The sequence below is a fragment of the Diospyros lotus genome, chromosome 15 (assembly GCF_014633365.1).
Source record: "Diospyros lotus cultivar Yz01 chromosome 15, ASM1463336v1, whole genome shotgun sequence".
In the NCBI taxonomy this organism is placed as follows: Eukaryota; Viridiplantae; Streptophyta; class Magnoliopsida; order Ericales; family Ebenaceae; genus Diospyros; species Diospyros lotus.
The window spans coordinates 25149155-25176141 of NC_068352.1; the positions used below are offsets into that span (position 1 = coordinate 25149155).

General features: G+C 37.4%; 2 protein-coding genes across 3 annotated transcripts; one reads left to right on the forward strand and one right to left on the reverse strand.

The window, feature by feature from the left end:
- The first annotated feature begins 3032 nt into the window (after positions 1 to 3032).
- Positions 3033 to 26987, forward strand: LOC127791825 (protein THYLAKOID FORMATION1, chloroplastic). 2 transcript variants are annotated; one of them, XR_008020995.1, is made up of 6 exons: positions 3033 to 3398; positions 6056 to 6323; positions 7269 to 7485; positions 8902 to 8989; positions 26178 to 26293; positions 26588 to 26987. XR_008020995.1 is itself a non-coding variant. In XM_052321944.1 (5 exons), exons 1-5 carry the CDS (start codon positions 3203 to 3205, stop codon positions 26679 to 26681), a joined length of 891 nt encoding a protein of 296 aa, XP_052177904.1. In that variant the 5' UTR covers positions 3036 to 3202; the 3' UTR covers positions 26682 to 26987. The 2 variants fall into 2 exon arrangements, 1 of the variants encoding a protein (XP_052177904.1); XM_052321944.1 differs by lacking the exon at positions 8902 to 8989 and having other exon boundaries at positions 3036 to 3398.
- Positions 12313 to 14522, reverse strand: LOC127792242 (uncharacterized). The gene is made up of 4 exons (XM_052322689.1): positions 13719 to 14522; positions 13518 to 13636; positions 13167 to 13421; positions 12313 to 12447 (listed from the first exon to the last, which is right to left on the reverse strand). Exons 1-4 carry the CDS (start codon positions 14452 to 14454, stop codon positions 12313 to 12315), a joined length of 1245 nt encoding a protein of 414 aa, XP_052178649.1. The 5' UTR covers positions 14455 to 14522.

Genomic DNA, 26987 nt, shown 5'->3' on the forward strand with positions numbered 1-26987 from the left:
ATTGCTTAAAGAAAGAAATAGATCTTTCTACGAGACTATTAAACCAATTTTAGGCGTGATCTGTCAAGGTTAAAGAGAAAGCCCGACACATGATAGTGTCTTTCCAACCATGTAACATCATTGCAAGCACATAATTCTGTATATGATCACGAGAATCCCCTTTTTGACTAGGAATTGATTTGGGGCATTTTAACCCTAGGAGGAAGTGGTCTTTCCATGATTTATGTAGTGAAAGAAGTTTTTATTCTATCTAGCCCTTCTTCAATAGTCACTAACTTCTTTCGCTCTAAGACTTGCTAAACTATTCTTTTCATGTCTTTAGCATCCCAAGTAGTGAGATTGGAGGTCTAGATGCCAGTCTAATTGCTATACTATCCACAACTTCATGACATTTTTCCCTTTGGGGTGGGATGACCCATTTTTTTAGACTAAAACCATTCAAGGTTGGTTTGGGTGGTCTTGCAGAGCAGTCTTCCATGGCCCTTCATGGCGTGATGTCTCTTGGAGAAGGGCTCGATCTCCTAGGGAGTTCTCTAGAAGATACCTCTCTAAGATAAGCTATTGGTTGTCTTCTCATGGGGCTCTCTAGTAGATCGTCTCTTGCAAAATCCTTTTAGTCTCTTAGAGAAGTGTTTGCTCATGTGGTGGTAGTACGCAATCTCATAAAATGGGAGCAAGTGGAGTGTATAGGAGAGAGCTTTAAAGGAAGTTGGCCATTTACTAGAGAGTTTTGGTGCTTTATTTATGGCATTGTTTCAAGGTTTCATATTTGTTGAGAGAGATGGTTTGAGGAGTTGTCTTAGAAGCCCTGGGAGCTTCGAATGGAACAATCTCTTGAAGTATTGGATTAGGAAGGCTATTGGCATTAGGACCCTCTTCGTCATGTCTATTAGTCGCGGCTTGAGATCTTGTGTAAACTATTTTTCTCAAGGTTTTTGATCCGATTCTCACAGATGGCACCAATTGTTGTCACTGTGACATAATGATAGAATTTGTTTGTTGGGAAATTCATAGTCAATTTGTTGGGACTCTATAAGAAAGAAAATGATCAAAAAATGCATGAGTTGGACACTTGAAATTGTAGAAAGCTTGAATATAGTATTGAAGTTAGTATTAGAGGCCTATCGTTTCTAAGGTAAAAGCTTACCTATTTATAGAAGTATTTGAGGATTCGTATTAGGCATCCCTAGTATTCTAGGTTTTAGTAGAATTATGACTTCTTACAGATAAGTTTTATTCGTTACAAGATTCCCAAAGGGATTTTCAGCATCATGTTCGCGTTTTGTTTAGAACTTCCATGCAAAAAGGGAAGGTTTCTAGGAGACCTTTTAGTCTCTTAAAACCTTTCTCATCAGCTTTTTTTCTAAAGCTGTCGTCGATCACTACATGCAAATTCTAATTTGCCAGAATTGTTAACAATTTTTTGGAGATTGGACAGTTTCACGAGTTTTGAGGTGTATACCTCTTCTTCTTTTTAGTAGGGATGTTCAAAAAAATCGGTACACCACGAAAACCGGTCAAACCAAATCAAAACAAACTAAATCGATCGTTTTTTTTTTTGTGTGGTCCAAAACGGTTTGATGGTTGTACAAACCACACGATTTGCGATTTGTATAGGTGGCGGTTCGGTTTCAAACCGAATCATCTAAGAAAATTTAAAAAAAATATATAAGAAATATATTGTTATAAAAATTACCCAATATATTTTTATAATAATATATAACTATTATAATTACTAACATATTATAATAGTTTATAATAATATATAATTATTTTATTTAATATTTTTATAATATATTATATGTTGTCAATAGTTATTTTCAAATCGCGATAAATCGCACCAAATCAAACCGCGGTCTAGTTTGATCAAAAAATTGCACCAGCGATTTGACTTGCTGAAAATGATTTAGACCAGTCAAATTGTACAATGCACACCCCTACTTTTTAGAATTATCAATAGTGTTTTGAAGACTCAATAGTATCTCAAGTTTTGAGATGTACATTTCTTTTTCTTCTTCTTGGACTTAAATTTTGTCTTCGGTGACCTTGGTCTCACACATATTTCATAATTTGGTTTTTTCATTTTTTTAGATGGGACCTTGTAAATCCCTAAACTTGATGGAGTTTGCAGGTGTCTAGTACAATACAGATACGATGGGAAGATGCAGCTATAAGTAGGAGGAGTTTGATTTTGTAGCTTCCGTCGCGGACAAGCTCCCTGGAATAACAAAGCGAAAAGTGGAACTTGAACTTGGTGGCTAAAAATGAAGCTTTGTTTGTGATATGCCAAACCCTTCCCAGATCGTGTTCAACACAAGGGGAGAAAAGTATATAACTATCTTTGTTTTTTGGTGTTTGGTTTTGGCACCTGTGCGTAATTGTTTTGATCAAATTTTAAATTTTTTGTTGCGCTCGTAACATAAAATTTGTCTAACATAAATAAATTGAGAGAGGGGCGTGGGCCTCATAGGGGTGGAACTTCTTTGTAAACTCTCGTCGAACAATATAAAATTTGTCTGATTCTGATAACATAACAATTATGTTATATTACATAGTAATTTCAATTATTATATATTTATTTAATAAATAATTCAATTCTATTTTTCAGTTGTTATAAGTAATAATGAGATAAGAATCATGCTTTAAGTACGTCTTGAACAGCATAATATATGTAAAATGACAAAAATATCTCTCTGTCTCACTGTCTCGAATGAAGGGTATTTTAATTATGTGTCTTACAGTCTTATTTCTCGTTTCATTATCTTAAATGTAAAATATTTTTATTATTTTATATACATTATATAATTTAATGTGTAGATAAAGAGATACCAATAACACACTGAGAGAGAATAACACACATTAATTTTTCATAAATTAATTGGCCAAAAAGGAAAATCTAAGAGAGAAAAATCCAAGTATCGAACTGACCGCAAAGAAATACGGGGAGGAGAGTTCGGGGTCACACACTGACACGTGTCACGTCGATACTGGCTGACGGGGACGATTTTGGGAAATTTTCGTCCTGCAGGATAAGCTTCATAGGATCGGAACCTCTCCTGCGCTGTCTTCCGCTTTCCGTGAAAGCTCGGATTTTCTCGCTATCTCTTCGCGATGGAAAACCACTCCCCATTCTGAAAGAAAAAACAAAAAACAGAAAAATTCCGTTGAAAAAATCACTCCAACTTTATACCTGTTCTCTCTGATGGCGGCAGTTTCTTCTATATCTTTCTCTGCATTAGGTCAATCCTCCGACAGGAAAGTCAGTTTTCAGTCCACTCGTTCGCTTGCTTCCAATTTGGATGGTTTCCGACTCCGCACCAACTCCTCTTGTGCTTTGGGCGTCCGAGCGTCGAATTCGACTTCTCGAGTAGTCATTCGATGCATGTCTACTGCAACCGGTAATTCTCTCTGCTTCAATTTGAGTTCCTTTCACATTTATTGTATTCTGTTTGATCACTGAGAAAATGCGCTGAAAGAAAATACAATTAATCGCTGTATTAGTTTCATTTTTGGTTAATTTCGGATCCGGAATTTGAAATTTCACTGAACTGACACCAGTGGAAGAACTGCTCGGCTTAGTTGCCCCGAACTGGAGTTTATCGACCGCAACAATTGGAAATGTCAGCTTAATTTTTCGTTTCTATTTTCTGAGTGAACAAACGAAGAGCTAAAGCTTGCTTGGGCACTGATCTGTGCGTATTGCAACATTCCCTTTTTATTGATCGGCGCTGCACTATGTGTCCTTCCATGAATCACTAGGCTTGGAAATTAGATGTCAACAAGCATTAAGAATTTAGGCGATGTAGAATATTGAGACTTTTAGTTGTCTAATGTCCTAATTCGGTTTTAATTTTCCTGTCAATAGCTTCTATGCGTTTTTACTAACTGGAAATATCCACGTGAATGTGATCTCGGGACTATCAGCTACTTGTATGGGTTTTTCTGATTTATGTTCAATTCTTGGATTTACACCTAATTGGGAAATAAAAGCTCCACCACTAGGACTCTAATGGAGAACTGTTTTGAGTTCAATTGCCCTGAATTTGTATTTAGGACTCTTGGAATTGTTGACTTTGGGTTTCCCACTATTTTTTATTCGATCTTCTTCTGACTCTTTCACTGCAATTATTTTTCTTTCATTTCATTCACTTGTTTTACAGGTTAATCTATTTTTTTCTCGCATGTCAAAACAATTTTAATCACATTTCGCTTATTTTATTTTCAATAGGTGCTTCTCTAATCTTTATCACCAATAATCTAGTTTCAATTTTATCTTATTGGATGGTTGCACATATATTGTAACGTCCTAATTTTGGTTGCACTAGTATATTTCACATTTTGATCTTAACATTTCAAGCCATGCAACAATCTTGTAATTGTCAAATAACACTTGTTTTTAGATGTAAATGAATTTTATGATTATATAAAATGCTAGACACACTTCTACCATTTAAAATCCTCAGTAATCAACAAAATATCAGAGTTGGCATAAAAATTCAACAGAACTATTAGTGAGCAGGGTTGTTTCTTTGTAACTAGAACGTCATAGGTTTGAGTTATGGAAACAACCTTTTTGTAAAGCAAGCAGAAGGCCATGTAGAAAAGTGACCCTCTCTTTTACCTCACAAATTGGTGAGCCTGTGCACTAGACACGCCCTTTTTCTTTAATCAACATAAGTATTGGTATCAAAGAATTGGTACATAAACATTAGGAGTACATACAGATTTCCTCCTAAGTTAGACCTGCCATAGGTGCACCCTAATATTGGCCTGAACCCCTCAGGGTAGCTCAGCTAGTTAATCAGATATAAGCATTGTTGTTAAAATCCCGATTCACAATTTTACGATTTTACGCTTCGGAGACCCTCAAACGATTCAAATCCCATGCAAAATCCAATTTCGGGTAAAATCCTATAAAATTTCGATTTTATGCTTCGGAGACCCCCAAACAATTCAAATCCCATGCAAAATTGGAAATTGGGGTTGGGTGATCCATTAATTAATTACTTGGTTGTCTTGATTTACTTATGCAATCAATGTTAAATCAAGTAAAAATTGCAACTTAAATCTGATGGAAGATATTGGAAGCATCCTTTAAAGAATTTTAAGCTATATTTTGCTTCTAAATTGCCTATACCAACCTGTTAGTTTTGAGCTATATTTTGGAAGCATCATCTTTTGAGCTATAATAAGGAATAATTCAGTTATTAAATGATATTAATTCATTTTCTATAAAATTATGTTATTACAAACACGTATTTACAAAATTTAAATGGTGTTTTTAATTGTCTCTAAAATCTTATGATTTTACGGTTCATTTTTATGGACCATTTTTCGATCTCACTTAAAATCTTGATTTTAATCTCGATTTTAATTACCTTGGATAAGAGGGAGAACTTGGTTATTGTAAGGTCGTAGGATTGATTCATGCTCCACGTGGAAGTGTTGGCTGTTGCTATTCAAGGGGGCATGACCCCCTAAGTTAGACCTGCCATAGGTGCACCCTAATATTGGCCTAAATCCCTTGGGGTAGCTTAGTTGGTTAACCAGGTACAAGGGAGAACTTGGTTACCACATGGTTGTGGGATCAATTCATGCTCCATGCGGAAGTGTCAGCTGTTGCTATTCAAGGGGCCCCGGCCCGCACCTTTGGGTGGCGACTCACCTGGTTCTGCTGTTGAGGCTGCAGTGACCAGACCGGTGGTTTATAAAGAGGGGGGGACGCTCCAGCCGAAGGTGTCTGAGAAGGTGGGGACCCCTCGATTTCCACGATAAAAAAAAATATATTGGCCTGACCCAATCCAAATTACCAACAGTTAGAAGCTGAAAAATAAATTTGAATATTTATGTCAAGAAAAATTATTATTTTCATTTATGCTCTGTGTGGCATATAGGTACTCATTTATATTTCATTTTCCACCAATCCAACAAGAACATATGCACGCTCATTCTATGAAGCTACTAACTAAATCTGTACCTCATGTCAGACAATGAATGATGGAATAATATTAACTTTTTAGTTGTATTTTATGATCTGCTATTTGTTTTGGTTCAGATGTGCCCCCTGTTGCTGAAACAAAGTTGAATTTCTTGAAGGCTTATAAACGACCAATCCCAAGTGTCTACAACAATGTATTGCAGGAGTTGATTGTCCAACAGCATTTGATGAGGTACAAAAGGACATATAGTTATGATGCTGTTTTTGCCCTTGGTTTTGTTACTGTATATGATCAACTCATGGAAGGCTACCCAAGTGATGAAGATAGGGAGGCTATCTTTCAGGCATATATCAAGGCATTAAAGGAGGACCCTGATCAATACAGGTATTTCTATTTATTTTGGCAAGTTTCCTTTTCTCTTCCCACCAACCTTAAGTCGGCAGTTATGCAGTGTTTAAAGTAATTTTCTCTTGAGGTGGAATAGGTGTGAGTTTTCTTTTACTGTAACAATGGTACAGTATACCTATTAGTGGTTGTGCTACAACATAATGTTCTTTTGTGGGTAATGCTATTGATTCACCACTTTTAAGCTTGTAGCCAACTTTGCTTACATCTCTAATTTCCCGGAGTTTACAATTTGAACCATTGGAGTTCTAATTATGGCAGTGCCATTAGTAATGACCTTGGGGTAAAAGCTCATTGTTTATTAAGATTGTGACAGTGAGGTACGTTTTTTTTTCTGTAAATAACAGTGAGGTACGTTGCTCATGAGATCATTATGTCGTTGCACTTCTGTTAAGGATGCACCATTTTTTACAGTGTACTTAGGAGAACTGCACTTCTTATTATTATCAATGTAGTTAAATGGAATCTGTTTGATTGTTTCTATACTCAAGTTTTTAATGTCAAACATTCCCCTATTTGCAAAATCAGATTGTTTCTTCCCTGTAAAGTTGGTGGAGTTAAATTATCCCAGTTTTTCAGGTTAAAGGTTCATGGCCTTGGAATGTCAACACTAGGTTGTCCTACATAGCTGGAGTAGTTAATGTAGTATCTCATATGAATTTGTAGAATTATTCTTCATTGTCGATGTATAGGATCTGGTTTAGCATATCAGTACTCATTGTGTGTACCAAGTTGCACCTTCTTCCTGTGCCTACAACAGTATATTTTTGCTCATGAAAACTGTGTGTTTGTTGCCTTTCTTTCCATTTAATTCTTGAATGTGGGAGGGAACCTTGTTCTTAATAAAATTTACCAGTTGGCAATGTATACTTGCTCCAATATTTCCTATTGTCCAGCCTGAGTGATTGTATTTCCATAATCCAGAAATGATGCGAAAAAGTTGGAGGAATGGGCTCGTGCACAGAATCCTGATTCCTTAGTTAATTTTTCATCTAGAGAAGGGGAAGTTGAAGCCATTTTAAAAGACATTGCACAGAGGGCTGGTGATAAGGTAAGTTTTTGCTACAGCCGTTTCTTTGCCGTTGGTCTGTTTCGCCTTCTGGAGTTGGCAAATGCAACTGAACCCACAATTTTGGAACAGGTAAGCTCTCCTGTAATTTTGCCATTACTGAAATTTTTCCTGCAAAGTGCACTGTTATCATTGCATATGACAGTTATACTTCCTGAAGTGCATGAGCCATTTATTTCATTGTATTTCTAGTTTGGTTATTGTACATTTTCTATAGTTGGTTATCAACAAATAGAACGACTATGTTGATTGGCATTGATACCATTCTCGAGTTATGAACAACCAAGTTGTTTTTGTCTCATTCTCCCCTGATTCATCCTCCAAATGAGGACTGCACATGAACGAAAATTGGGTCTTGTCACTTTCCAACCCAGAAATGAACCAATCATCTCAGTGCCCTAAAAACTGCAACTAAGAACTGAGCCATGAAATAATACAACCAAACCAATTCAAAATGATGTTCTGTTCTGTTCAGAACCACTAGTTAGTAATTTTCAATGAGAACTGGATCAGTGCTCTGTATAACCGAACCAAACTAAATATTTTCACGTTTTGTTCAGTTTGCCATTGCTTCAAATGACTTGAGATGATAATTAAACCTATAAACAGGAACTGAAAACACAAAAATAAAGCTAGAAGTTCATTGTTACAGTGGTGTGAACCTGGCAAAAATAGTAATACCATAATTCATTATATCAGGACTAGCGTGCTTTGGTTACTTGAAAGGTTTCTGTGTTTTTTTAGAACCCCAAAATTATGAATTATTAAGAAACTTTATAAAATATAGGAGTTAAATTTAAACAAAAGAAATTGAAGGACCTACATAATTATGATCTATTCTTTTTTCTTATGATCTAGTCCTGTCCATCAACATGACGCAAGCAAGCCTTTTAAAGCCTCCATTTAGGTAAACCTCAAAAGGCTCTGAAGGAATCTCCTCTGAATCCATCATCATTATGATCTGGATTTGTACTCTACTTCAGCTCTTGAAAAGCCTTTGGATGCCTCTTCCTATGAGGTTGATCAAGTTTGGCACTGATGAATGCTTAATGATGAATTAAATTTTGTTTTTCTTCGACCTTAGGGATATTTAGTTCACTATCAACAATCCTTACTTTCTTGGATGGTTCAAGGGACAAGTACCACTGGAGTTGCCTGATATTTTGTTAGAGGTGGTTTAGCCATACTGGATAAGGTTCCATATGTTACATCCTGGCAATAAAATTACTGTTTTTCTTTTCTTATTAACAGTCAGCTAATAAGAAAAAGTAAGGTTTTAATTATTGTGAAAAGAGTGAAGGCTAATCATTTTTTGCACTAGATAACAAAGAACAAATCGTCAATTTAAAATAATGGGCTTCTTTTACATAAACTAGGATTTTTCCTGGGCTTTATGTTTCTTTTCTTTTAGTTCTTGAAGGAACTTTTATTTCTGGTCTGCTTATTTATTCTTTTCCACCTGACGGAATTAAGGCTTGGTGGGCACAGATATTTCTCCATCCAAGTGTGGTAGGAGGATTTTTTTCCCCTTTCTTCCTCAAACACCCCCCCCCCCTCCGCGGGCGGTCCCCAAAAGGTAAGTAGTGCAATAGCAGTCTGCTTTCCTTATCTTGCATGGCTTGTGGACACATTTGATTTTATCATTATCCCATAACTCTTTTGGGTTGGCTGAAGGTGGCTTACCACCTTTGGTAACTTCCCTCATGGAGTAAAGTATAAACGCACCATGTGGGGGTGTTGGGGCCTGTGCTTCTGTTGCTTACATCCAGGTGCCTCCAAGTGAGCATGTTTAGTTAGCCTCCTGTCAAGCCCTTGAATTAGGGCTTGCAATTTGGTAAAATATGAACCTGAGAACTAATAGAAAGAAAGAGAACAGAAAGAAAGAAGAGAAAGAGAGAATCAAGAGAGAGAGAGTAATTGATTATTCACTTCCAAGATAACCCTCGAAGTGTTGTAGGTTCATGTTTATAGGACCTCTAGCTGCCTCAACTAACTTCTAACTACCCAACGGCTTTAGTTAACCGTTTACAACATTTCTATTAACTCCCTTTTTTCCTCATTTAGACCCTACATTTTACAATATTACATACTACTCCCCTAGGGTCGTGACAAATCCCCACCCCTTCAAATTATTCTTGTCCCCAAGAATTCAAAGAAGGCCTACAGCTTGGGGAAATTGCTTCAGGAGATCTGGGAGATACTCTCACATGGTGTTGTCTAGTGGTAAATGAGATCACTGCACCCTTACTTGAACTAGAGGTAGCTGCCCTTGGTATTGTACCCGTTTCTCCAACATCGCTCGGGGTTCAATTATCTCCTATTCCTCTTCTGCACTAGATGGTAGGTCTTGTCCAGCAGACACCACTACTCTTTTCACCCTTTTTAGCAAAGATACATGGAATACAGGATGTTGATTCACTCTTTTCGGTAGCTGCAATTTGTATGCCACTGGACCTACCTTGGCCACAATTTTATAAGGTCCAAAATACTTTGGACTTAGTTTAGAAACTGGTAGGGACATATAGGGTTGCTGTAAAAACCTCCTTATCTTGAGGTAAGACCATATCTCCTACCTCAAAAGTCCTCCCACTGTGTCTTTTGTCCGCTGCTTGTTTCATCCTGTTACGGGCAGTAGCTAATTCTCTTTTTAGGACTTCTAACAGCTACTATCTCTGTTGGAAGTATTGCTTCACATCAGCCATAGTAGGTTGAGACCCTGATAGTGTAGACAGTAATGTAGGTTTATATCCAAACATAGCTTTGAAAGGACTTCTTTTGATAAATGGAATTATACCACCATTGTGTTAATGGTAGCCACTTATTCCAACTCTTGGGTTGGTTGAAGCACATACACCTCAAATACACTGGTTCACTCGTTCCATTTGGCCATCCGTTTGAGGGTGGTAGGTGTCTGGCTAATTCTATCCCGCAAGTGGACGGATCGTGACAAGTAATACAGTGATGAATAGAGTGTCGTACCCACGAGGACTAACTTTTGACGTTTACTCTAATTGATTTAACCTTAACCTAACACACACATTAACAAAGACTTCAACTGTAATGAAAACTAGTTTACTAATAAAAGATGCAAACAAAACAATTTCTTTGATTCAAAAACTCTCAAAGTTAAGGCACTAGGGTTAGTGAATCCACCGTCGGCCTTCTATGATTCAATTATTTATTACTCGGGTGTTGCTATTCCTTATCTTAGGTTGAAAATCGATAATCCAATTACAACCAAAAGCCTCTCTCGATGGTCATTCAGTTCTATGTATATATATGAGATTAACTATCTCTAGTCAACCTTCGAACATATAAACATGCATTCAATCACGGAGATCATCACACAATGATTTCATAGGGCATAACGGTATCTCTACCTATTATCGGACCCTACGTTGTTTGTTACCATATCTAATCCGTATTGAATCTCTCGAAAGCAATACAAATCACAAATAAGTTTCAATGGTGATCAAGCATCAAAACAACATTATAAACATAACAAACAATCAACCCGGATAGATAAGAAAATAGCAAACCAAATAACTTTAAATCAAACCATTAGAAGTCGAGGTTTCATTATTCACCCTATTAGCTATGCATGCTCTCAATCAAAAGAAAAAGAAAAGAGTTGGAATCCATAGCAAAGAATTGAAGAAGAAAAGAAAAATACAACCCAAGAGTCTTCAATCTTTCGTCCGCTTCTCTTCCATGCCCCAAAAAACTCTCAAATCCCTTAAGAATAAGTCTTTATATAGTCCTCTTTAGGTTATCAAAGTCATACACCTTGAAGGAGTCTATCTCTCTTTTATTTGGATTAAAACAGGCTTAAAACGGCCTTTTCACGAAACTTTAAACCCTACCGCGGTCCTACCGCGGTATGCTTGTTGCTGTAGACCCGTGAGCTCCAGAAACTAATTCCTAAAGTGGTCTTACAGCGGTATGTATTCCGCTGTAAACCCGTAAGCTCTAGAAACTAAATCTTACAGCGGTCCTACAGCGGTATGCATTCCGCTGTAAGACCGCTAGCCTTCTTCTTTGGCCTCTTGCTTTATCATCTTCCACTTTTTGGCTCTTGAAAATCTTTTGTTTTCTTTTGCATTGATACCCGACCTTGTCTCCAAGTTTTATTTCACTCCCATCATGCACCAAAATCACTCCTTTTGCTCCAAGTGTATTCAACACATGCTCCACATCTACATAACCATATATGGAACAAAATCAAGTAGAAATCATGCTCAATGAATGTATAAATGCTAAGTTTATAGACCAAAATAAGTGTATAGAAAACACTTATCAGTAGGCTATTGACATACATAATCCTACTCCCAGCTTCTTGAATAACTCCTGCCAAAATGAACTTGTGAAAACCTTATCTCTATCCGAGACAATGGTTTTAGGGATACCATGGAAGCTGGCCACTTTGTCAAAAAATGTTCTAGCCACTTCTCGGGTTGTAAATGGATGAGATAAGCTGAGGAAATGCCCAAACTTAGTCAATTGATCAACTATCACCACAATCACATCTTTACCTTCTGATTTAGGGAGTCCTTCTACAAAGTCCATAGAAATGCTTTCCCATGTTTGCTGTGGTATTGCTAGAGGTTGTAGTAGACCCGGATAGGGCACCTATTCGTGTTTACATTGCTGGCATACTGCACATGCCATTACTAACTTCAATACTTTCGTTTTCTGTTTTGTCCAAAAGAATAGTTGCTTTACCTTTTGATAAGTGGCACGAATTCCTGAATGACCACCTATTGGAGAACAGTGTTGAGCTTTAAGAATCTTCTCTTTTAGGGTAGCGTCATCTCCCACCACCAACCGTCCTTTGTATCTCATCAACCCATCAGGGACTGCAATATGATTAACTACCAACTGTTCCAAAATTTCCTTGAGCTACTTAGCTTTTTCATAGCTTTCTTCCAACTCCTTCATCCACTCTGGCACCATAGCTGTAATAGATTGACAGGCTGCATTCTCATCTCGTCTTGAAAGGGCATCGGCCACTACATTCTCCTTACCCCTTCTGTACTGAATAGTAAAATCTAGGACCATAAGTTTTGAAACTCCCTTTCGCTGGAGATGCATGTGCAACTTCTGTTGAACTAAAAACTGCAAGCTCTCGTGGTTCGTTTTGATCACAAATGGACTCCATTCTAGGTAATGACCATAGTTCTGAAAGGCGCGAGGCGCAAAAGGTCCTGGAGCCTGAGGCGCGAGGCGCACCTTTTAGGAAAAAAACTCAAAATTTTGTAAAATCATAAACAACTATCAAATTATCAATAATAACACATTCATATCATTCATGATTCATTATCTTCAAATTCTATAAACTAACAATATCAAAGTTAATTCATTCATTCATGCAAATTCTAAACTAGAAACATCATCAAAGTTCAAACTTAAAGTCTTAAACTTTACCAAGTACCAATTATAATGCAAAGTTCTAAACAAACACATAAACATTACAAGTCCACAATCAATATAAAAAAGTTTTTTAATCAATCATCATCAAGGAGATCATCAACATCAAGGTCAATATCTTCATCATCCCCTTCAATCACCCCTTCATCTTCTTCTTCATCTCTCAATTCTTCTCCCTCTTCCAAGTCTTCATCATCTTCGGTCCCTGCCTCACTTTCCTCCTCTTCAATCTCTTGAGTTACTCGCCGCTTTGAAGTCGAAGCCGAAGTTGATCCCAATTGTGATCGAGTTTGTTTAGTTCTAAATTGATAACTAGGCTCTCCAACTCCTGCAGCTGCAGCAACATTACTCCATGTCAACCCATCCCCAATGTCATCTGGAAAAACAGTTTCATCATCTTTATCATTCTCCTCATCAAGTTTTCCAGTCAACCATTCATTGCTTTCATCAATGTCAGTCAATATGATAGGGTCAATGGTATCACGCATTTGATATCGACGCCTCAATGCTCTATTGTATTTCACAAACACCAAGTCGTTTAAACGAAGTTGATCAAGCCTGTTTCTCCGTTTAGTATGAAGCTGCAACAATTTATGCAAAAACATACTAAGAATAAGTTACATGAAATAAACCAACTACTAATAAAAATTGTAAGTGTATATGTACAATGCACTTACATTTTCAAACACACTCCAATTACGTTCACACCCAGATGAACTACAAGTCAAGCTAAGAATTTTAATTGCAAATTTTTGCAACGTGGGTGTTGACATTCCATATGAAGCCCACCATTCAGCTGTCCAATAAAATTCATGGGTTAGTTATTATCTATTATCTAGAATGATTATATATATAATGTAATATATATATATATGTACCTGGTGATTTCTCAGCTCTCTTTCTAATAGCCATATAGTTTCCAAAGAACCCATCTGCATTGTTATACATCGAAAGCTCAACATCAATTTGGTCTTGAACCTTTATATCTGGATTTAACTTTCTAATGCATTCATATAAGCCATTCATGATCTCTGGATCTATATGTTCAGCCTTGTAGAAATATTCTGGGTTCAAGTACCAACCAGCTGCGTGCAAGGGGCGATGAAGCTGAACATCCCATCGATTATCAATAATCTGAAAAATGGGTGCATACATCTTTTCATCCCCATTAAAAGAGTTAGCAATCGCTTCTTTGGCCCTATCCATGGCCTCATATATGTATCCCATAGCAGGCTTCTTCTCACCATCCACTAAGCGCAATACACGCACCAATGGATCAGCCACCTTTAAAGCAAATACAACATTGTTCCAAAATGAAGGCATCAAAATCACTTCTACAACCTTTTTAGCCCCCGCTTCTTTTACCCACTTGCTTGTCATCCACTCCTCGGAGGTAAACATCCTTCTAAGGTTGCTTTTCAGACTATGCATCCTGCCCAAAGTGATAAAGGCAGTTGCAAACCGTGTTTTTGCAGGCCTCAACAACTCTTTCTTGTCAGTAAACCTTCTAAGCATGTTTACTAGACCCGAACGAGTATAAATATAGCTATTCACCATAACAGCTCTCTCAAATGTCTTCTTCATATTAGGCAACTTGAAAATATCTTCCAACATTAAATCCAAACAGTGCGCTGCACATGGTGTCCAAAACAACGTAGGATATTTTGCCTCCAAAAATCTTCCTGTTATTATTTAGAGTGAAATTAATAAGATATTAGTAAATAATAAATATCTAATGAATATTCAAATTGTTCTATTTATAAACATAATACAAATTACAAAAATAAATTTCATACTTGCTAAAACATTGTTTGAAGCACTATCGGTGACCACTTGCACCACATTTCTTACTCCAATCTTTTCCACACATTTACTTAATAATTGAAACATCTTTTCCCCAGTCTTTGAATAGCTAGAACCATCAACAGACTCCAAGAACATACTTCCTTTAGGAGAATTGACTAAAAAGTTAATCAATGTCCTTTCCCTCTTGTCTTTCCAGCCATCTGACAAAATGGAACATCCATATTTGGCCCACGCCTCTTCATGATCTTTCATCATTTCACAAGTGGCTTCCACCTCTTGTTTGAGAAGAGGAACCCTGACTTCATGGTAACTAGGCGGCTTCACACCCGGACCATACTGACCAACTGCTTCTATAAATACTTTAAAACTGTCATATGTCACTGCATTGAATGGAATGCCTGCATCATACATCCATCGTGCAAAGCTTCTACAAACTCGAGCTCTTAACTCTTTTTTTGCAAAATCATGCTCACCCAACCTTGTTTGCTTTCCTTTGCCCTTGCTTTTCAACACATTAACTTATGGGTCTTTAAAAAAAACATCAAGTGGACCTTTTTGTGTTGGCCCTTTAACACTACCAATACTACCAGTACCGCTTCCACTTCCGGTAGATACATTGGGTCTTTTTTTACTTTGAGGCAGCGGCTCATCATCATCATCATCATACCCTTCACCAAATTGAATATCATCATCTAACGATGCTATATTTAGCTCATCCCTGTTATTTTTCTTCTTTTGCATGTACTCTCCAATCTCTTCTTTTACTGATGGAGGACATTTTGGACAAGCTTTAGTATTCCTAAAACCGCCCACAAGATGTTGTTTCGCCCGAAATATACCACCTTTTGTTACTTTACGACAAAATTTACATGTGGTGGTATTTCTATCATTAGGATCAGCTTCAAAATAATTCCATGCCGGGTCCGTTTTGGAAGTGGTTGACGACATTTATTGGGCTGTTGCAACACAGTTCCAATTTCATCAAAATTCTCCTAATTATAGAAATAAATTATAAAGACTTAAAAGCAAATTTCAGCAACCAGCTGCCAGCAAAATAAATTAAGCAAAAATGCAAGAAATAAACAAATAAAATACAACTAAAGAACTTACAATATGAAATTATGAATATAGGAGAAGATGTGGGCAGCGGCGGCGGCAGCTTTAGGCCCTTAGCAGCTTCAACTTGAAGAGCTCAAGAGCAGATGAGAAGAGGCGAGGAAGAGAGGAGAAGACCGTGGCGTGGGCAGACTCAGTAGAGGAGAATAGAAGAAAGGGTGCGGCTGGAGACTGGAGAGGAAGATCGAGCAAGCAGCGAGCTGGAGAGGAGAGGAAGAGAGGAGGCAGGCGCGACAGAGAGGAAGAGGAGGATCGGGCTGGGGCTGGAGAGAAAGAGAGGAGGGGGTCGCAGCTGGAGAGGAGAGGAAGAAGAAGATCGAGGGAGGGCGAGCTGGAGAGAAGAGGAAGAGAGGAGGCAGGCGCGGCCGCGCGGCTAGGGCTAGAGAGGAAGAGGAAGAATGGAAGATCGGGCGAGGGCGAGCGAGCAGGGAGGGCGAGCGAGCAGCGAGGGCCAGCGAGCAGCGAGTTGGGAGGAGAGGCAAGCACGGTAGATGCTATAGTCGGGAGGAGTGAGGAGCGAGCAGTGAGCTGGAGAGGAGAGGCAAGCGCGGCTGGATGCAGTCGGGAGGAGAGGCAAGCGCGATTGGGCTGCAAGATTTAAGTAGAAAACCTCAGTTTCATGAGGCACGCCTAGGCGCGCCTCACGCCCCAGCGCCTAGGCGCGCAAGGCGAGGGCCTCGCCAAAACCGCCTCGCCTTGGCCAAGGCGAGGCGCCAAACTGGCGCCTTAAGGCGCCGCGCGCCTAGGCGCGCCTTTGATAACTATGGTAATGACACCACTTATCAATAGCTCTTAACACTGCCAATAGTTCTTTGTCATAAACACTCAAGCCCAAGTGTTTTTTAGAAAAGGCTTGGCTTATAAAGGCCAAGGGTCGCCCTTGCTGTACCAACACAACTCCAATCCCCGAGTCACACACATTAATCTCCACTGTAAAAGGCTTGAAAAAATCTGGTAAAGCAAGGACCAGAGCCATAGGCATGGTTTTCTTGAGGGCAATGAAAGCTACTTCTGCCCTTGGATTCCACTAAAAACCCTCCTTCTTGAGCAGCTCAGTAAGTGGCTTGCTGATCATACCGTAGTGCTAAACAAATTTCTGGTACTAACCAGTCAAGCCCAAAAATCCTCTCAACTGCTTTACTATCTTAGGCGTAGGCCATTCTCTCTTAACTTCCACTTTCTTAGGATCTGTCTTCACTCCTTCACCACAAATAATATTGTTGAAAAAAAATAAAAATAAAAGAAGCTATTGCGGAAGCAATAGTACGTTATGTTAAACAAAGAGACAGAAAAAAAAAAAATGTGAGAAGAAGAAAACCAGAACTTAAAGAAAGATAACTTCTTCTTATTGAATTGAAAGCTTGCTTTAAAGCTCACACTACACCAAAAGACAGAAATGAAGTCCTATTTATACAGAACTTAAATACATAACATCCACCAAATAAAACTGAAAAGCTATAAATAAAACTTTAAATGTGGGATATTTTGCATTCCAACTTTGAATGCCAAACTTCAATTGCAAATGGAGAATATAACAGCGGAGACATAAATGAAAAAACAGAAAATTAAACCAACTTTAATTAAAGAAAAATATCACAAATCTCAACACTCCTTGAGATTTTTCTTTGTCAAACCCAACTTGTTGCGTAAAAATTCAAATTGACCACATGGTAAAGCTTTTGTGAGGATGTTAGCAAGCTGAAATTCTAAATTACAATGAGTGAGCTTGATCTTGCCTTCTTTCTTTGCTTCCTTCAACAAATGAAACTTGACTTTAATGTGTTTTGTTTTACCATGTTGTACTGGATTGGAGGCGATAGCAATGGTAGACTTGTTATCACAAAACAATTCTGTAGGCTCCTTTCGTTCATATCCTAAATCACTAAGCAATGTGTGAAGCCATATTGCTTGATTTGCAACACCTGATGCTGAAATATATTCAACTTCAGCGGTGGATTGAGCCACAACTTCCTGCTTCTTTGAGTTCTAAGAGAAAACCCCAGTGTCAAGAGAAAAAAATATAACTAGAAGTGCTTTTAGAATCATCAACACAACCAGCCCAATCATTACTAGCATATCCAATCAATTTCAAGTCACTAGTGGACTCAAACCAAATTCCAAAATCAAGAGTACCCTTTAAGTATCTTAGCATCCTTTTAGCAATACCAAAATGAACTTCACTAGGAGAATTCATATATCTTGAGAGCATACTTGTAGCAAACATTAAATCCGGCCTGGATGCCATCAAATACAACAAACTTCCTACCAAACTTCTAAAAATTTGTAGGATTGGAGAGTTTCTCATCATCATTCTTAAGAGACTTTTAAATTCAAAGCTAGAGGAGTGGAAACTGCTTTGCATGTGTCCATCTTGAATTTCTTCAAAATGTCTTGGGCATACTTCTTTTGAGAAATGAAAATACCATTTTCTTCTTGATGAATTTCCATGCCAAGAAAATAATGCATGTGACCTAGATCTGACATCTCAAACATCTTTTCCATCTCAACTTTAAATTTTTTTAGCATTTGATGATCATTCCCTGTTACAAGCATATCATCAACATAAAGAGAAAGAATGAGTTGCGTAGAAATATCACCAACCTTCATGTAGAGAGTAGTTTCACTCATACTCCTCTTGAATCCTTGATGAATCAAGTAAGCATCAATTTTACTGTACCAAGCTCGTGGTGCTTGCTTCAGTCCATAGAGAGCTTTTTTCAAACGATACATTTTGTTTTCTTTTCCTTCTTCTATGAACCCTTCAGGTTGGCTTACATAGATCTCCTCCTCAAGATCACCATTAAAAAAAGCTGATTTGACATCCAAGTGGAATATTTTCCACCCCAATTGTGCAGCTAAAGCAATAATCAACCTTATGGTGTCATGCCGTGCAACCAGCACAAATGTGTCTCCATAATCAACTCTAGGCTGTTGTGCATACCCTTTTACCACCAATCTCGTTTTGTATTTATTGATAGAGCCATCAGAATTATACTTCACCCTGAACACCCATTTCACACCAATGATGTTCTTGCCTTGAGGTTGCTCTACAAGCTCCCATGTATTATTTTTTATTGATCATCTCCATTTCAGCTTCCATAGCAGCAATCCAGTTAGCAGATTGTGAAGCTTCATAATAGCTGTTAGGTTCAACAACAAAGAGACTGCATCTTTCATATACTTCAGCAAGTGATTTTACCTTATAATTTGGACTGTCTCCAGTGGCTTCAACTAAGGCATCCTCATCCAAGGGAGGATCTTGGATACTAGAACCATTATAATCAATTGAGTTAAAAGAAGACTCAACTAATTCCAAACCTTCAATGTTGGTGGGGGGGTCTTTCACAATTTTTTGCTGCTCAAAATCCCAATAAGAGTCTTTGTCGATGATGACATCACGACGCGAGATAACTTCTTCAGCTTTCATAGAAAAAAATTCTATACCCCTTGGAATTAGGAGCATAACCAATAAAGATTCCTTTGATTGCCTTCTCATCAAGTTTGGACCTCTTCACAGAAGGAACAAAAGAATAACAAATAGATCAAAAAATCTTTAAGTTTTTAATAGAAGGTTTTATACCTGACCAAGCTTCATAAGGAGTCTTGCCTTCTACTGCCCTTGTGGGTAGTTTGTTGAGCAAGTAAACAACAGTACAAACAACTTTTGCCCATAAATTCTTTGGCAATTTCGTTTCAAAGAGTAAACATCTTGCCATCTCCATCACAGTTATGTTCTTTCTTTCAGATACACCATTTTGCAGTGGTGTGTAAACAATGGACATTTGGTGCTGAATTTCGAAATCTTTGCAAAACTTGTCAAATTGCTTGGAAGTATATTCCTTCCCATGATCAAATCTCAAAGTTTTGAGTTTGCAGCCAGTTTGAGTTTCAACCAAATTCACAAACTTCTTGAAGACGTTAAAAACTTGAGCTTTCTCCCTCAAAAAATAAATCCGAGTCATCCTTGTCAAATCATTAATAAAAAGGATGAAATATTTACTGTTACCAAAAGAAGTGGTACACATAGGACCATAAACATCAGTGTGCACTAATTCAAGATTCTCCTTAGCTCTCAAACTGCCACCTTTTGGAAAAGGCAGCTTGTGCATCTTCCCTTCTTGGCAACTTTCACAAATCTGGCCAAAGGAATCAAAACCAGGAAAATCTTCAACCATGTTAGAAGAACGCAAAATTTTCAAAGCTTTGTCGTTGTAGTGGCCAAAGCGTTGATGCCCCTTTTACTTTCTTCAACTTTGGCATTTGGAGCATGATGACATAGAGTCGCCATTCAAAAAGAATGCGTTGTCAACCATATTGACCCTTGCAATCTCCACTCCTTGTGGGTCATAAATAGTACAAACACGATTTTTGAAAAACACAGAAAATTTGTTATGCATCAACTGAGCAATACTAAGTAAGTTTTGAGATAATCTCGGAATAAATAAAACATTAGAGATTTTCTTTTCATCTTGCTTAGTATGCATGATGACATTACCTTTACCTTTAGGTAGTACCGTCTCTCCATGTCCAAGGACCACCTTTGTCCTTATAGATTTGTCAATATGGCTAAAAAGACTGATATCTTTAGCCATGTGGATGGTGCTGCCGCTGTCAATAAGCCATGAGTTTATATCTGTTTCAACAGCATGAGAAGCCATAAACAAGAAAATTGTTTCTTGCTTTGATCACCTGCACGATTTGCTTGTTGTGGGGGCTGTTGGGATGATTGGTTTTGCTTGGCACGACAAAACTTTTCAGTATGACCATTCTTATCACAATGGTAGACTTGCTTGTTTTTGGACTAGCAATTTTTCTTAGCATGATTGGTCTTTTGGTCTTTTTGTAGAAACGGAAAGGAGGAAATTTCCCCCTCTTTGATGCTCCTTTTCCCTTGCTCCCTTGATCCTCGGTTGCCTTTCTATCATCCCTTGCAATAGGTTTCTTGCCTTTGAATTTGGCATTAAAGGCACCTTCAACATGCTCCTCATTACGGATTGCATCCCTTTGCTCTTGGGCTTGTAATTTGCTTGTTAACTCAGCTATAGAGAGAGTAGTCAAGTCACATGACTCCTCTATGGCTGAGATCTTCAACTCAAATCTGTTAGGGACACTTACCATTATTTTTTCCACAACCCTTTGATCTGGAAAATCTTCACCAACTAATTTGATTTGGTTCATAATAGTCATCACTTTGGTTGTGTACTCCTTCATAGTGTCTGAATCCTTCATCTTCAGCATCTCAAACTCCCTTTTGAGAGTTATTAATTTAACAGCCTTCACCCTTGTGCTTTCTTAAAACTCCTCTTTCAACTTATCCCAAGCTTTCTTGGCCGTGTCACAATCAATAATCCTTGCAAAAATAGGATTTGATAAAGTAGCATGAATACAAGATAAAGCCTTGGGCTTCTTTGACTTCTTCTCCTCATGCTATCTTATTTGATTCAAGGTTGGATTTGATCCCAATGGTGGAGGATCAGCATCATTCAAAACGGATTCCCAAAGGCCAAGTGCTTTGAGATAGGATTGCATTTTAACAACCCAAAATTGGTAGTTGTCACCATTAAATTGTGGGGGAGTGGGAACACCAAAATTAGAAGACATGTTGTAAAGTATAAAATTGGAATTCTCTTCTCTCAAACAAAATCATAGCCTTTTAGGCTCTGATACCACTGTTGAAACAAAATAAAATAAAAAAAAGTATTGCGGAAGCAATAGTAAAACCTCAACGTTATGTTAAACAAAGAGACAGAAAAAATAAAATGTGAGAAGAAGAAAACTAGAACTTGAAGAAAGATAACTTCTTCTTATTGAATTGAAAGTTTGCGTTAAAGTTCACACTACACCAAAAGACAGAAATGAAGTCTTATTTATACAAAACTTAAATACATAACATCCACCAAATAAAACTAAAAAGCTATAAATAAAACTTTAAATCCGGAATGTTTTGCATTCCAACTTTGAATGTCAAACTTCAATTGCAAATGGAGAATATAACAAAGGAGACATAAATGAAAAAACAGAAAATTAAACCAACTTTAATTAAAGAAAAATATCACAAATATCAACAAATGTGGCCCAAATACTCAACTTCATTGGCAGCAAAAGTACATTTGGAAAGCTTAACAAACAATTGGTGAGATTTAAGGATATCAAATGTGGTTTGGAGGTGTGATAGGTGTTGTTCAAAAGTGGAACTATAAACAAGGATGTCATAAAAAAAAACTAGGATGAAGTTCCTCAAATGGGGTAAGAAAATCTGGTTCATTAAGGCTTGAAAAGTGGCAGGGGCGTTGATTAAGCCAAATGGCATAATAGTTGTTAAAAATTGTCTAGAGTATAGGATAAGAAGATCAGTGAAAATAGTGAATTTTGAGGGCTAATGAAGCTTTAAATAGAAGTTTATTTCCCAATATATAATTAGTGATAGTTGGGGGGTTAAACTGTAAATATTTAATAGTCTTTATTGGGATATCCGCCCACTATTATAAATAGAGGGCAAGGGGTAGCAAGAGATGCAGATTTCTCATTTTATGTGTGCGAGTGTTGATTGCTTATTAGAGAAAGGCTAGAGCTTTGTAATCTTGGGAAAACAATTGGGATGTACTCGGGATAAAAGAGAGAAAAGGGAGACTGCTGTACTGATTAAGTTTTTGTCAATAAAGACTGTTCTTGGTGGCTCTTGAAGACTGGATGTATGTTTCCTCAAAAGGAACCGAACCAGGATAAACATTGTGTTCATTTGGTTGATTGATTTGCGTTCCTTGATTTTGTGATTTCATTTACTGTTTCTATTGATTATATATTTTCTGTTGTTTCTCTTTGGGTGTGGTGTTTGTGTCCAAACCGAGAGGGTTGTGGGTGTGTAAAAGGCAAATCTCTTCCAAGATTCTATTCCGCTGTAGTCCTAGTTATAACAAATTGGTATCAGAGCCCATCCCTAGGTTCAAGATTTCATCTATTTTTGTTCTCTGTCATAGAATAGTGTCAAGAATGGCTGCGACTAGGTATGACATAGGGAAATTTGATGGCCAGAATGATTTTGGCCTTGGAGGATGAAAATGAGGGTGTTACTAGGGAATCTAGGACTTGAAGAAGCCTAGATGAACCAGAGGCAGTACCCCGAAACTACCACTGAAGAACAAAAAAAATAAATTAATAAATAGAAATAAAGAATCTCAAGAAAGAACTAAACTAGAATGTTCTAGTACCATGAGTGCATCTGGTTATGAGAGTGCGGATGCTGTATAAATATTTCTAGAAATGCTAGAAAAGAAGCATAAGTTCTAGTTTTAGGGTGTACTCCTCATAAGAAATAGGTATTTACCTTTAGAGTCATGGTGGAAGTGGGAAATGGTTTGTTTAGGCAACAAATTAAGATCAATGGAATTGGAGATGTGAGAATAGGACGCATGGTGGAGCTGTTCCAGAATATTAGAAGCTGTAAAATGAAGCCTAATGTCCAATCATGACCCTATGAGCTATAAAGGGGTATTATTGTAATATGGTAGAATAGTTTGTTTTAGATATTTTAACAATTAGTTAGGAGCACATAGCTACATGTGCAAGGCTGTTAGGAGACAAATATGTCTATATAAGGCTGTTGTAAATGGATGGGATTCTCATGTTGAATGATAATTGAAACTCCAAATTCTCTCTACAATTTCTCTTTCCATTCTCTCCTTCTTTCTCTCTCGTTGTCCACTGCTCCGTCCCTTTTCTCCCTAATTCTATTCAATTTCCCCTTTCAATTCTTCTCTGTTTCTTCCCCAGATCCTTCCAATTACTTCTAAGACCCTAGCTAAACCCTAAGGTCATGACAAATTGGTATCAGAGCATTGTTCCTAGGCTGTTAATGTCCGACGGCTATCAACAACTTCTTTGTGATTGATTTCCGACGATCTAGGCAGTGATCTTTAGTGACCCAGGCTGGTTCAAGGAGCTACCATCTACTGATGGTCCTTGACCAGTCGTTAAGATTGCAGTGAGTAAGGAGTCGATTCTTCAGGTTGATCGGAAATTATAATCGAATCGAACTAGAAGATTTCTAGCTATAGAATCCGTTGTGACTGGCTCTTCCAAAGGCCGAAGCAGACTCAAGGCTAGGCGATTTCGAATTGGAAGTGTTGTTGATTTTTGGAGGCAAAGCTGGCAGTGACGCTCGGTTGTGAAACTTAAGCGTGTTGCCAACTTCTGGAGCCGACTTCAAAGGACGATCAAGTTAGTGAATTTTCAGATCCGATCGTGATAGAGGAGGTGAGATACAACCACGATTCTAGGCAACCTAGGCAAATTCAAGGAGCTATCTGCTAATGGTCCTCGGCCCAGAAGGTCGTGATTGGAGTGGGTGACCAGAGGTGAAGCGAACGACCCAGAGAGTTGCGACCAAACCGAAAAAACTATTCCGACCCATACCGATAAGCTTCCTACAGGTGCGACTATGGTGTTGTAGTTTTGATCGGGAATTCTGTGGGTGTGGCCGCTGGATCGGAAGGCACGGTGGTGCTGCGATTTTTGGGTTGAGAAGCAATTCTAACCGTACGGGTGAAGCGAGCTGCCCATCTTGATCGGAAAAGGGGTTTCGACGCTCCTTGACGGTTAATTTCTGGTTGTTCATAGGCTAGAAGTTCCAAGTTGGCATATTCTTTTGTGTGTATTTGTGCATGGTCATGTGCCGTAGTTGTCAAAGGCTCAATCAAGGTGCACTGTGGTGTGAAAGTGCTTGGAGCCTAGGTGCAAGTAGCGAATCTTTTTATTCGAGGTATGCATTTATTAAAAATCTGAAAAAAGTACTTGTATATATCATTTTTTTCAATATATATCTATAAAGAGGAAAATGCAGACTTATAGAATCGTAACTAACAAATGTCCAACGTTATATTACAACAATGGCAACAAATATTGACCACAATTAATAAGTTAATAATAACTAATATTATAACAAAAAGTTCTAGAAGTCTAAAATGTCAACATAAAGCATTTTTTTTTTAAATTCAAGTTTAAATGCAAAAGACAAAATCAAAAAATGGCAAGAAAGTAAAATGACATATAATTTGCAAACATAGCTAATCACAAGTAATATTTAAATCATCTTAACATAACAAAACATCATTGAAGCATTGTTCTAAATCTTTAGAAGTTAAAATTACACTTGTTTCTCAATTCTTATCAAAGTTAAAAAAAAAAAAAAAAAGATCTATGTGATTGTGCTTTCATATTGACAAAAAAACAGATTCTGCAATGACAATCAAGCTAAAACCTTTTGGAAATAAAAATGAAAAAACAAAAATACCTTAAGTCTCTGCTTTGGATCCTTTTCAAATCCTTTCTCCCTTCTCCTTTCTCACTTTAGGGTTTAGGGTTTTATGTTGAATAGCAATTGAGACTTGAGAGGTTTTGTTTTAATGTTGCGGTTTTATGTTAAATAGCTAATAGGGTGTTTTATTGTTTTCTCAAATTTCTTTTAGTTTTTTTTCTATTTATTATTGGTTAGATTTTAATGAGCCCATAAAAAAAATAACATGTCATTGTTTAGGTGAGGTGTGCACCTCATAGAGCAAGGCAAACCTTTGACAATTATGTCGTACATGTGCACACGCGTGTTTTAAATATTGGATTTGAAGTTGTGGTGTTTGCACTTGTGACTTCTCTAGTTTTGATTAAAAAAATGACAATTGATTATAAATGTTTAAATACATTTGTGGTGCAAATGTGAATGAAACAGTGTTACTTTGTTGTGTTGAGATATTTTGAACTCTGAAATTAACTAAGTATTTTTTTTTTCAATATTATTTTTACAACACAGTACATAAATTATATAAGACCACTGACCACTAATTTTAACTTATTTGTACCTTGTCTACATTCTCATTTTTTGAAAATCCCTATATCCTGTGTTTTTGGTTCTCTTTCTGTATTTCCTTTTACTTTTTGGCCCTAACAAATTCATGCTAAATAAGAGAACTTTTGTTGCGTATGTACGTACAGTTCATCATTCATGTGCAATTCATAAGTTGAGATCCAATTTCTTTTCTGGTTTCATACTATAGTTTTTAAAACATTGTTAAACATCTTATTATTTGTTTGCATTCATCCTACTTGGTAATTGGAACATTGGCACTGGAGAGTTTTGGCTGATCTAATTGCTAATTAGGTGGTTGTGCATTGTCATCTCTCTTGTAACTGAGATAACCTCCTCTTATAATAACTGATTGCTACAACGTATCTCTAATCCGCAAATGACAGAAGTTAGAATCTGATCATTAGTTTTCTTAATTTTATTTGTTTTCTAATTTCAAATGACAGAAGTTAGAATCTGATCATTAGTTTTCTTAATTTTATTTGTTTTCTAATTTCATCATGTTGGCCATCTCGTCATTATGTAACAGCTTTTTGACCATCTCGTCATTATGTAACAGCTTTGTTCTGCATTAAACATAAACAAGAGAAGTGTGGACCGGGATCTTGATGTATACCGCAATCTCCTGTCAAAGCTGGTTCAAGCAAAAGAGCTACTCAAAGAATATGTAGACAGGTGAAACTGGCGCCCCTTCCATTTCCAATATTCATTCTTTCTTTTAACATGCTTTTGCTTTAGCGGTAAAACAAGCAGTATTTGGAGAGAGAGAGAGAGAGAATTTGGGGTTAATGCTGCTGCTGCTGCTACAAGAGTGCCCAATGTTTGTAGTGATGATAAAATCTTGAATAAGTTAGCCTGTCTCTGTCTCATATTCCAAAGGGTTCGCGTATCAATGGTTTGAAGAACAGATTAACGTATCCTTCAGGAAATCATAAAAACTGAAGTTAATTCGTTTTCTTTGGCCTTCAGGGAGAAGAAAAAAAGGGTGGAAAGGGTAGAGTCTCAGAAGGCGAACGAGGCTATCACAAAATGCTTGGGTGACTATCAATATTCAGGTCGGTAATGCGAGCATTATTATTTCAATCACAAGCCTTGATCCCGACCTTCAATCCCCATATGTTATTATTTCCTTACTTTTTAAATAGAGTTGAAACGTCCGAAGGTTGAGACTACTTTGTAGCAAATGGGTTTGTGTTCAATTGTATTATCTTCGATCCTGTTGACCAAATATGATCCAGCTTACTTGTCTAAATTGTTGAATACTCAATATGGTAAACAACTATTCCATACCAGAATTGTAACCTCTCTTTACTGGAATTTCTTCTTTGGAAGTTAAATGTAATCATTATATTTTCTCTTTACACAACAA

Bases quoted from the DNA above. Each gene is read 5' to 3' on its own strand.
- LOC127791825 (XM_052321944.1), top strand. From the start codon at position 3,203: ATGGCGGCAGTTTCTTCTATATCTTTCTCTGCATTAGGTCAATCCTCC. The intron at 6,324-7,268 runs GTATTTCTATTT...TCCATAATCCAG, and splicing joins GAGGACCCTGATCAATACAG to AAATGATGCGAAAAAGTTGG. The intron at 7,486-26,177 runs GTAAGCTCTCCT...ATTATGTAACAG, and splicing joins AACCCACAATTTTGGAACAG to CTTTGTTCTGCATTAAACAT.
- LOC127792242 (XM_052322689.1), bottom strand. From the start codon at position 14,454: ATGTTGGAAGATATTTTCAAGTTGCCTAATATGAAGAAGACATTTGAG. The intron at 13,637-13,718 runs GTACATATATAT...TTTATTGGACAG, and splicing joins GAGAGCTGAGAAATCACCAG to CTGAATGGTGGGCTTCATAT. The intron at 12,448-13,166 runs GTTGGAGAGCCT...TTTACTATTCAG, and splicing joins ATGTTGCTGCAGCTGCAGGA to TACAGAAGGGGTAAGGAGAA.